Here is an 11695-nt window from a genome sequence, read left to right on the forward strand (position 1 = left end):
ATACATCACTAGTTTGTAATGTAGTGTCCCAACATGAAGATTATGAGAAATGCATGAAAAATAATGAGGATGCATGATTATTAATATTAATAAGAAAAATGTTGCTTAGTTTTAGAAAACATTCACTTTTGAACCAAAATCTCTAAAGTTAAGATCAGTATAATTTGACTATCTCTCTCTCTCTATTTCTCTCTCTCTCTCTCTCTCTATATATATATATACATTTATTGCAATTTTTTTGCAATATTTTCTTTTGTTATGGCTTTGTTGTCCTTTTTATTTTTATAAAGTTTTTTTTATAACATTTTTATTTTAGTTTAGTAATTCTAGTATATCAAAGTTAAACTAATAAAAAATGCAAAATGTTTTTTTTCTTCAGTTAATACATATATTTATTTGCATTTCAAGTGATTAAAATGTTTATTTTTATTGTTTTAATTATTTAGCAACATGGCTTAAATGTAATAAAAAAAAGAAAGATATTTTACACAATTTCGTGAAATTGCACGAAATATCTTTTTTTTTTCTAGATTATAACTGAACACCACTTGCTCAGTTAAACATGCAAGTAAAACAGCCACAAATGTGTGCAAACTACTATTTTAAACAATAGTTATTTTTCATATACTATTTTAAAAACAGTTAAGACAATAAAACATGGGCTAGCAAAATCACATAATCAGCAATTGATCCAGTGCTTTAACACAGCGTCTGATCTCTAATCGGATCTCGGGGAACGAGAGCAGACGCTGGTTAATTAAACTCCTGATGTAAATACAGGTCCACATCCCTCATGTCATGCCAGACTCCTTCATTCCTCACCAGACCCTCGTTAAACTCCAGCGGGGTGCTCCTCTGCTCTAATGCACTCAAAACGTTCCAGACATTTTATTCAAATGAGGGAGATTATAAGCTTTACTACACATTCTTGTGTGAGGTGTTTACCATGAAATCAGGTCTGTGCCTATACAACATAAAAACACACAAATCGAATCTAGTTTAAGCTTTTAGTTGCATTTATCTTTTATAAATGTTTGAATGCAATTCATTAGATCAGGTGTGATTTTTATTCACTTACTTCACTTTTGCATTTTAATTGTTTCGATGTTTAGTGGATGCATGAAGTCACTTCTTCCCGTACAGACATATATGACATATACTGGCCTATATCATGTAATGCAATATATAATTTTCACATTTACACTTACATATACTGTATTCCCTGGGTAAGAGATATTTTTATAACATATTAAATCCCCATAGTAATATTTGTATAGGTATATACAGTATGATGATGATTTATGTAGGAATCCATATTTGGCAGCAAAATATATTTATTTATATTATTATTAAAACAACAAAAATCTCTCAGTTTTTATAAATGTCCTTCTTATATTTACTTGTATAATATCAACATGTTTTGGTTTATTTTAGGATGGCTATGCATGCACATGATATCCAAAAATGTGTTGCACATACATGAACATATGTAATGTTACAGGGTAGATATGTATTTTAATACATGAAATTGGTCCAATTTCTAATAGGTTTCAAAAATGTTTTTACTTCATATGAAAATATATTTCATAAAGTATATGGAAATACAAGATATGTGCAAATATTACACGTGTCTCAGGTTCACACGGGTGTCCTTTAATATTTTGACATGACAAAACAAAACAATATTGTTTTTTCATCATTTCAAACCAAAACAAACTTCTATTTGTCAAATATTTTGCAAAAAAGTGTGTTTGTGCATCTTTCGTTGCAATAAATGGCACTTGCTTTGTCATTATTTGCATCTAATTTCAGATGTTTAAGTGTCCAAATACGTTATATATATATTTTTAAATATATATATTTTTAATAATATATATATATATATATATATATATATATATATATATATATATATATATATATATATATATATACATATATATATATATATATATATATATAGAAACATAATATATTTTTCATATATATTTACATGCATATGTGTGTATTTATATATTTATATATACATAATAAATATACACAGCACACACACACATATTATTATTTTGGTCAGCACTAATAAAAACATTCAGTATTTCACAAAATAAGAAAATATTTTTTCAGATTGATTTATCATACACAGTATGCCTGTATAAAACTGTCTATAAAACTGACAATTATAACAAATAATAGCTTTTTTGTTTGTGTGCATAAACACAGTTCGAGGACGAATTGAAAATAAGATTTGCTGATAATAAAGCACAATGACAGATTTGCATGCATTTTTTTTAAGACCTGTGATTTTGGACTATTGGAAATAGTTTTCATTTGGGAGAAATAAAATGATTAGATATGCCTTAGTATAGCATGCATCAGTAAAATAAGGCCTTTTAAGAAGTTAGTGGCGTGTGAGCGTGCTGTAATCCGTCTTATATCCACTGCTTCACTCAGCACTACTACTGACTCATGTACTACATTATTACAGCATCAGCTAAAGCTCAGTGAGGGAATAAACAGCAGTCAGAAGATAGTGAAGCCCTGACCACACACACACACACACACACACAGACTGAAGTGACTCTGAATCATGATGAAGTGAGTGAACGCAGAAAGAGTGTGAGATTGAGCCTGATGCTCTTAGACATCTCCTGTCTAAACCCATCAGGAGTTCATCAGACTGGTTTAAAGAGCTTCACCAAACACTTGGACTTCTTTTGGGCTTTTAAACAGAGCCCAGTGCCTGTCACTTCCTCCTTTTAACCAATCTGCTCTATTTATGTCTATCATGCTGCCATTTTAACCTGTAACTAGTCACAAAATGTTTTTTTTTTTTTTTTTTTGGAGCATCACATTTGATACATCAGGCTTTTGTGGCTCCTATTGTCATGTTGTTAGGAAAAACTTATTTGTTTTATTTTTCATCAGTCCAAAGTGACCAAAAAAATACAAATGTAAAAAAAAAAAACGATTGTCAAAAAAAAGGCTTTTGACAGTCGTCTTTTTTGTCTCATCTCAGTCATGCATTGCATTGCATTATATGTTTTGATAAAATAACTAACCATTTAAATATCATATTTTCGGGAGATATAGAGTGAAAACTGTCTATGTATTTTATGTAAGTATTTGCTGGACTGTTATACAGATCTCATTGATTTACATTACAATCTTCAGAATTTTATCGAATATCAGCATCTGCACCAAACTGCATATTTTAGCTCACTTTGGGCCACTGAAAAAAAAAAAGTCACTTTCACTTTACAAAAATCAGTAAAACTTGTAGATTGGTGTGACATTTCCAGCAAAGTTTTAATCATAGACTTTCAGAATCACTTTGTCTCATCAAAAATCCTTCTAGTTTACCTAAAAACTCTTTCTCTGTGGATAAAATAAATGTGATATTTTCTTCTAGAACTATGTTTCAATCATCACCCAAAGATTTCGCCGACAGAACAATGAAAACATTTTTGCACGCAGTATAAACTCTCTCTTATCTCCAGCAGCTCCGCTCTTCTGCTCGTCAGATTGATGTTTCTTAAAGCCCCACTCCATCTCATCCCACATGTTCGTCACGCTGGAGGAATGTTTCGCCTCATTCATCATCTCTGGAGTTTTTCACTCTGTAGAAGTGTTTGGAACTCAATGCACAGCTCAGTTTTTGAGATGCATGATGTCACACTCAGTGTTGAACACTACAGGAGCTAAAGCAGCAGACAGACACTGTTAATGACTGGAACTGTAAACAAAAATTAGACAAACTTTTTTTTTATCACTTTCAAGTCATTTTAGTCCTTTAAAGAAACCCATGCCAAGCAAAGTAATCATTCCTATAGGCATGAGTGAAACATTAATCTGTCAGCTAATCAGTGCTCTCTACTGGAAACTTATAATAATAATGACAATAATGTTTGTAGGATATAGACCTGGATGGGGAAATAAAGGACTTTCTTCTAGTTTAAGTTACAGGAGATTCATTAGAAAGTCAACATCAGTTTTCCCCTTAAACATGTGCTGGATCTGCTGATTAAAATATGTATAATTATTAATATTATAAAAGTAATTTAATAATTGATTTAATATTTCACAATATATATGACAAATATATATGACAACATTTTATTGTAAAATTAATTTAAATTATGTGTGTGTGTGTGTGTGTGTATATATAATAAAATAAACAAATTATAATTTAAAAGATATTGATTTAAGTAATTTATCATTTTATAATTGAATTTTTAAGTCATAAAAATTTAAATATTATATTTTTTTAAATATAAAAATGTTGTTGTATATATTTAAATTTCCATTTAGAGGTAGGGTTATAAATATATTCCTGTAAATGAAAACTTTTATATTAAAAAAAAACTTATAATTTACATTTTTGGTTTTATATATATATATATATATATATATATATATATATATATATATATATATATATATATTTCAATTTAATTATTTTATACATGACACGTTTGTTTACAAGAACAGACACATGAGGAATGTTCACAAGGACACTCATAAACACAAGCACACGGTCTCAGTCGTCAATTATTAAACAAACACAATACTGTTCAGAGAGAGAGAGAGAGACAGAGAGAGAGACAGAGAGAGAGAGAGAGATCAGACAGCCATTTCACACAGACACAAACACACACGCAGCGTCGACACACTCCTGCTGGATATTTCTCAGGATTATTCTGTGTCCTGACGACCTCTGACCTTCCCTGATGGACCCAGGTAAAATGACCGGCCTTTATCATTCATGCTTTCAGTCCAAACTCATGGAGACGTGTTCATCTGGTCAGAACCAGACTGAACCAGTGTTGTCTTAGTATTACTCATTTACTTTCATAGTTTTTGTTAATACAGTGAATTAGATTGGAATTTTTATATTTTCTGTTTTCACTTTAATTTTACTTAAAAGTTTTTGCAATTTATAAATAATTGTCGTTTTGTCATTTTTATTATTCTTTTTTAAATATGTTTCATTTAATCATTTTTATCTTGTAGTCTCTTTATGGTTATTGTATTACTTCAGTTTAAATTAAACAAAAATCTAATGTTGCATTGGCAACTAACTGAAATAAAACCAGTTTACATATTTTTATAGATTTCATTTGTTAACATTTTATTTCAAGCAATGACTTTTTTTGAGCATGTCTCGTCCAACATTTCGAGGAGCTCGTAACAACCAGAATTCAACGTTTCTTCATTTGAAGAAAAGCATCTCAGAAATCACCAGATCATTCGGTCATGAGTGTTATTGAAGGATCTTGTGTGTCAGCAGTGAATAATTGATGGACTGTTGTGGAGGTGAAGGTTTCTGAACAGAGAGTGAGTTTCAGGTGAAATATTACTGTGATGTGTGCAGCTGCACATAAACAATAAACTGCAAAAATCACCTCAGTGTTTATATTTTCAGCCAATGTCAAAGAGTTCTTCTGCAATTACTGTAAAGTCTCAGACTCTCTTCATTGGTTGAAGTGACTCTGAAGAGGAAATGATGCTGAAAATTCAGTTTTGCATTCCAGGAATAAATTTCTAAATACAAAATATTATTTTAAATTGTAATATTTCACAATATTAATGTTTTTACTGTATTTTTGACAGACTGAAAACAGGACAAAACAGTCCTGTTTTGTCTGTGCCAGTTATTTTATTTTCACTGTAATTTAATATTTCCTTTTAATTGTAGTAATTTTGTTGTTCAATTCAAGATTTTAAATTTCCTTGTTCTATTTTTTTTTTTTTTTTACATAATATTTCTTAATTTTTAATTAATTAGTCCTTGTTATTTTAATACATACACTAAAAATTCTTTTTTTTTATGTTTAGAAATGATGCCTTGGCAACTAGCTGATATAGTTTGAGATTTCTTTACGTTTTTTGGATGTTTATTTTATTTAAATTACTTTAATAGTTTTTGTATTATAAAACATTTTTAAACTACAAAATTAATAAAGATAATCTACAACAAAAATTTCGAAATTTTAAATCAATGCATTAAAGTTACAGCATTACAAAATAAGTTGCACAAAAACAACATAAAAGCTTGGATCAAGTTGATCAAAAGTGTCAGTAAAGACATTTATAATGTTACAAAAGATTCTATCTCAAATAAATGCTGTTCTTTTGAACTTTCTATTCATCTGTGAATCCTGAAAAATTAAATGTATCAGTTTCCATGAAAATATCGTGCAGCACAATGGTTTGCAACACTGATAATAATCACCGAATCATCATATTATTCTGATTTCTGAAGATCATGTGACACTGAAGACTGGAGTAATGATGCTGAAAATACAGCTGTGCATCACAGAAATAAATTACACTTTATAATACATCTACACAGAAAACAGTTATTTTAAATTGTAATAATATTTAACTATTTTACTGCACTGTTGCTTAAATAATTGCATCTTTGGTGAGCAGAAGAGATTTATTAAAAAAATGTTACAATCTCACTGACTTTTTCACATTTTTGAATGGTAGTGTATTTTAAAATAACATCACCTTTAACTTCTCATCTGTGTGTCCCGTTCATCAGCCGCTCCTCCAAACATCCCTGATGATCGAACACATCCCGGGTCTCCTGGGCTCCAGGAAGCTCATGATTCCTCCAGACAGAGAGAAGCCACGACATTACCCAGAATCCTCCCCGCCGTTCCCACCATCCAGACCAGCAGCGTCCCACCCAACCCTCCTCCATACAACCCTCGGGATCCTAAAACAGCCTGCTTCATGTACCCCTCACCCCTGCCACATTATCCCAACCAACCTGGAGCCAATCCTGCTTTCTACCAGCCCTCCTTCCTCCCTCGCTCCACTTATCCCTCCTACACTATCGTAAGATCATGCTTTATAATCTCTAACACTCATAAACTCATGAATGTGATGCCGCTGATTAAAGTCTCAAGCAGAAACAGTAACTGATAATATATAAAGTATTCACACAATGGCAGCAATTAATAAATTATTGAGTTTCCAGAATACTTTTTTATTCTGTCTTTTAAAGTTTCCTCTAAAAATCCTACATTCTTTTAAACTATATAACGTTGAAAACTAAACGTGTGAAGTCTTTGCCGTTTTCGTGTTTATTAATGTCTGTTCATGTAATGCAGGGATGCTTTTTTCGTTTTTTTTCAGCCAATCAACTTTGATGTAAAATATTAAGTTGAAATACCCCTGAGGAAGTGAATATTTTAATAATTTCACGAGAGATTTGCATGATCACATTTTTCTTATCGCATAGACATGCAGACATAGACATAAAATAATTATTTTGCATTTTTTATGATTAATTATTAGCTTTTTATCAACTCAAATCAAACCCACTCCAGTTCTTACATTAACCGCAGTTTGAAAAACCCTGGTGTAATGTAATGTTTAATGCATTTTTATGACGTTGATATCAAAGAATGAAATGTCTATTTCTTTATCTGTGCTTTTAATATCAATGTGGTACATTTAATGGTAAGTTTAAAACAAGTCAGGTAAAAAGTAATAAAGAAATGGAAAGCAACACATTAAATTAAACATTATATTTTGAAATAGAAAGCATTTTTCGTTGCTTTCTCCAGCTCCAGTTGTTTTATCTAAATTTGCAGTGTATTAGACTCATACAGGTGCATCTCAGTACATTAGAACGTCATGGAAAAATGAATTTATTTCAGTAATTCAACTCAAATTGTGAAACTCATGTATTAAATAAATTCAATGCACACAGACTGAAGTAGTTTAAGTCTTCTTTCTTTTAATTGTGATGATTTTGGCTCCATTTAACAAAAAAACACAAATTCTGCAATGGAAGCCCAGGTTTCTTTGACAGTGGTCTTCAGCTCATCTGTATTGTTTGGTCTCTTGTTTCTCATCTTCCTCTTGACAATAGCTCATAGATTCTCTCTGGGGTTCAGGTCTGGTGATTCTGCTAACCAGTCATGCACACCAACACCATGGTCATTTAACCAACTTTTGGTGCTTTTGACAGTGTGGGCAGGTGCCAAATCCTGCTGGAAAATTAAATCAGCATCTTCTAAAAGCTGGTCAGCAGAAGGAAGCATGAAGTGCTCCAAAATTTCTTGGTAAATGGCTGCATTGACTTTGGTTTTCAAAAAACACAATGGACCAACACCAGCAGATGACATTGCACCCCAAATCATCACAGACTGTGGAAACTTAACACTAGACTTCAAGCAACTTGGTCTATGAGTTTCTCCATCCTTCCTCCAGACTCTATGACCTTGGTTTCCAAATGAAATACAAAACTTGCTCTCATCTGAAAAGACTTTGGAGGAGTTTGGACCAATGGCAACAGTCCAGTTCTTCTCTTCTTCTGGTCAGGTAAGACGCCTCTGGTGTTGTCTGTGGTTCAGTAAATTCCTTGTCTCTTCTGTGTGTGGTGGCTCTTGATGCCTTGAGCCCAGCCTCAGTCCATTCCTTGTGAAGTTCACTCAAATTCTTGAATCGATTTTGCTTGACAATCCTCATAATGCTGTGGTTCTCTCGGTTGGTTGTGCATCTTTTTTTTTTCACACTTTTTCCTTCCGCTCAACTTTCTGTTAACATGCTTTGATACAGCACTCCGTGAACAGCCAGCTTCTTTGGAAATGTATGTTTGTGGCTTACTCTCCTTGTGAAGGGTGTCAATGATTGTCTTCTGGACAACTGTCAGATCAGCAGTCTTCCCCATGATTGTGTAACCCAGTGAACCAAACTGAAAGACCATTTTGAAGACTCAGGAAAATATTGCAGGTGTTTTGAGTTGACTGGCATGTCACCATATTCTAATTTGTTGAGATGGTGAATTTGTGGTTTTGTTTGCCAAAATCATCACAATTAAAAGAACCAAAGACTTTGAAATTCAATGCACACAGACTGAAGTAGTTTAACACAATTTGAGTTGAATTACTGAAATAAATTAACTTTTCCACAAATTTTCTAATTTATTGAGATACAACTGTACATCAATTAATGCATAAAATGCAGGTAGTTTATTATTTACCCATTTGCATAATTTATATATATATATATATATATATATATATATATATATATATATATATATATAATTTTTCAAAATGCATTTGTTCAAATTGCATAATTCTGTTAATTTTGAAAACAATTACATTATTGAGTTGAAAAAGCATGAACATGGTTAAAATATGCCTGTGGAACAAGCAATATTCATTTGTTAAATTGTTAAAGACTGAAACAAATTGGATTTATTGATGATGGCACCTTTTGTTTTGATTATTATTATTATTAATCCGCTTCTTCGTTCTGGGAGTCTATGGCAACCCATATAAATGCTTGCGGAAAAGTTATGAAATTTGTCAGACAGGTAAAGGACAGTCTCAATATTAACCATAGCAAATTTGGAGTCTCTAACTTAAACTATCTAGCGCCACCAACAGGCCAAATTTACACTCATCCTTCAAATTAGTTTTTTTTTCTTTTCCGATTCCTCAAATGCATACCACAATTTAAATTTCTATGTCTCAAGATTTTTCGCAATTTAACATTTGCTGAAAAATCTTCTGTTTCAAACTCGTCCTAGACGGCGTTTCCAAAATTAATCTCAGATCATCTAAGTTTTTGATATACAAAAAGTGTTAGAATTAGATGAAGTTTGCGCAAAAATAGACATGGGGCTGTATCTCTACAACACTTAAGTGGATTCTGACCAAACTTGGTATGTGTTATAACAAGTATGACCTGAGGGCACATGAGTAGTTTCGGTACAGCGCCACCAACTGGTCAAAAGATATAACACAAAATTACATTTCTGCTTACAACTTCTGACCAGTTTGGCTACAAATCATTAGATCCTCATTAGATTTGGAATGGCATACCGAATTGTATTGTTTCTGTTTGGATCTAAACGTCTAACACTTGATTTCAGTACATGAACGGGCTGCCACTGGGAGATGAGCAGCCGCCGTTACCTAAAGATTACCTGGTTGAGTCTCTGCTGGTGACCATCTTCTGCTGTATCATGAGCGGCCTCTTCGCTGTCATGTACTCGCATGAAGTAAGCACCTGAAACACAACGCAGTAGTACAAAAACATACATGTACAAATAATAAAGTGATACTCATTAATGACCTCTCTACAGACCCGTGCAGCGCTGAACAGGGGTGACATCCGCGAAGCTGAGAAAACGTCCCAGAAGGCTCGTCTGCTTGTCATGTTCAGTTTAATTTTCGGCACATTTGTTTTTCTGGGCTGGATTAGTTATGTAGTGATAGTGGTCTGTTTATAGAAACTTACTTCTGCATTCATTTGATCAAAAATACAGTAAAACGGGTTAATATTATTAGTCTAAAATAACTTTTCTATGTGAATATGTTATTAAACTGTAATTTATTTCTGTGATGCACAGCTGTATTTTCAACATCATTCCTCCAGTCTTCAGTGTCACATGATCTACAGAAATCATGAAAATATGAAGATTAGCTGCAGCTGCGGAGTATTTTTGTAGAAACCGTGATGCATTTCATTTTTTAGGATTCTTTGATGAAAAGAAAGTTGAAGAGGACAGCGTTGATCTTTATTGAAAATCTTTTGATATCATTTATATCTTGTGAACTTATGATCAATTTAAAGCATCCTTGCTGAATTGAAATATTAATTTCTTAAAAAAAATAATAATAATTTTAAACTGTAGTGTAATTTCTGAAGAAAAAATAAATAAAAACTAAGATGTTATTTGAAAGTACACTATAATTTCTCATTCTTAATTTATATTCTAAAATTAAGAAAATATGAATAGTCATGAAAACTCATCCAAATAGAAGCATGAAAACTCTGTAGTGATCAAAACTTCCAAAAACGTAATTTAAACGTTTGATTATGTTTGTACAATATCCTGAAACTCCTTGATAGCCATAGAAATGACTCTCATATGAAAAGCAAAAATTTTTGGATTTAAATATTAACGTCTTTCATGTTAAACAGATTCAACCCTGATTTTATTAACTCATATTATATAATATGTACTTTCAGATATCAATCATGTATAGAGTTTGTATTTACATTCATAACATGCATTTGTTCCTGAAACAGGAAATGAATGTCCTTCCTGTCACTGGTAATAAACCTTGTATTTCTTGAATTGGTTACATAAAGACTACCATCAGCTAAAGCCTATGATTGGCGACAAATTGAATTAGGTGTACAGTCTCTAGATGTTTGTAAAACGCACTATTGTGTTAAACCTAATGTAAGTATGTTGCACTGAATAAAAAGTAAACTAAAATATGTGTGTTTAAATGATCAGTAAAGACCATGAAACCTACACAATTTGATTGGATAAATATATGTAAATAGAAGGTTTTTATAGCAAGCTATTTAAATATTCAACACTATTCAGAAGAAATGTCCTAAAAGTATCAGTTCAACCAAACTGCCACTAGCCAAATATATTAAAATGTTTAATGCAAGAACCAAAATATATAATATCACTCTTTCTGATGGGGTGCCGGCGGGGTGGGGATTCACCTCGAATGAGTGAGGGGATCTTCTGAGAGAGAGAGAAGATTGATTCACTATGAGTGATCTGCTGACTAATGTGTACACTAACAAGATGACAAACTCTAAACTCACAAGTCTCCGCTGGAACTGCAAGCAAATGGGTGGGAAAAAGTAAAACAATTGTTTATAATAAGGACATGTCCTCACCCTAAGGCCATCTGAG

At 32.0% G+C, this 11695-nt stretch overlaps 1 protein-coding gene across 1 annotated transcript; it reads left to right on the forward strand.

Moving 5' to 3' along the window:
• Nucleotides 1-4583: 4583 nt before the first annotated feature.
• Nucleotides 4584-11257, forward strand: LOC128019037 (proline rich transmembrane protein 1B-like). The gene is made up of 4 exons (XM_052604992.1): nucleotides 4584-4737; nucleotides 6548-6846; nucleotides 9902-10030; nucleotides 10115-11257. The coding sequence occupies exons 1-4, from the start codon at nucleotides 4728-4730 to the stop codon at nucleotides 10259-10261; spliced, it is 585 nt and encodes a 194-aa protein (XP_052460952.1). The 5' UTR covers nucleotides 4584-4727; the 3' UTR covers nucleotides 10262-11257.
• The last annotated feature ends 438 nt before the right edge of the window (nucleotides 11258-11695 follow it).

This window comes from Carassius gibelio, chromosome A8 (assembly GCF_023724105.1).
Source record: "Carassius gibelio isolate Cgi1373 ecotype wild population from Czech Republic chromosome A8, carGib1.2-hapl.c, whole genome shotgun sequence".
NCBI lineage: Eukaryota > Metazoa > Chordata > Actinopteri > Cypriniformes > Cyprinidae > Carassius > Carassius gibelio.

Excerpts from the sequence above, each read along its gene's own strand:
- LOC128019037 (XM_052604992.1), top strand. Across the intron at positions 6,847-9,901 it reads CTTATCCCTCCTACACTATC|TACATGAACGGGCTGCCACT; the intron begins GTAAGATCATGC and ends ACTTGATTTCAG. Across the intron at positions 10,031-10,114 it reads CTGTCATGTACTCGCATGAA|ACCCGTGCAGCGCTGAACAG; the intron begins GTAAGCACCTGA and ends ACCTCTCTACAG.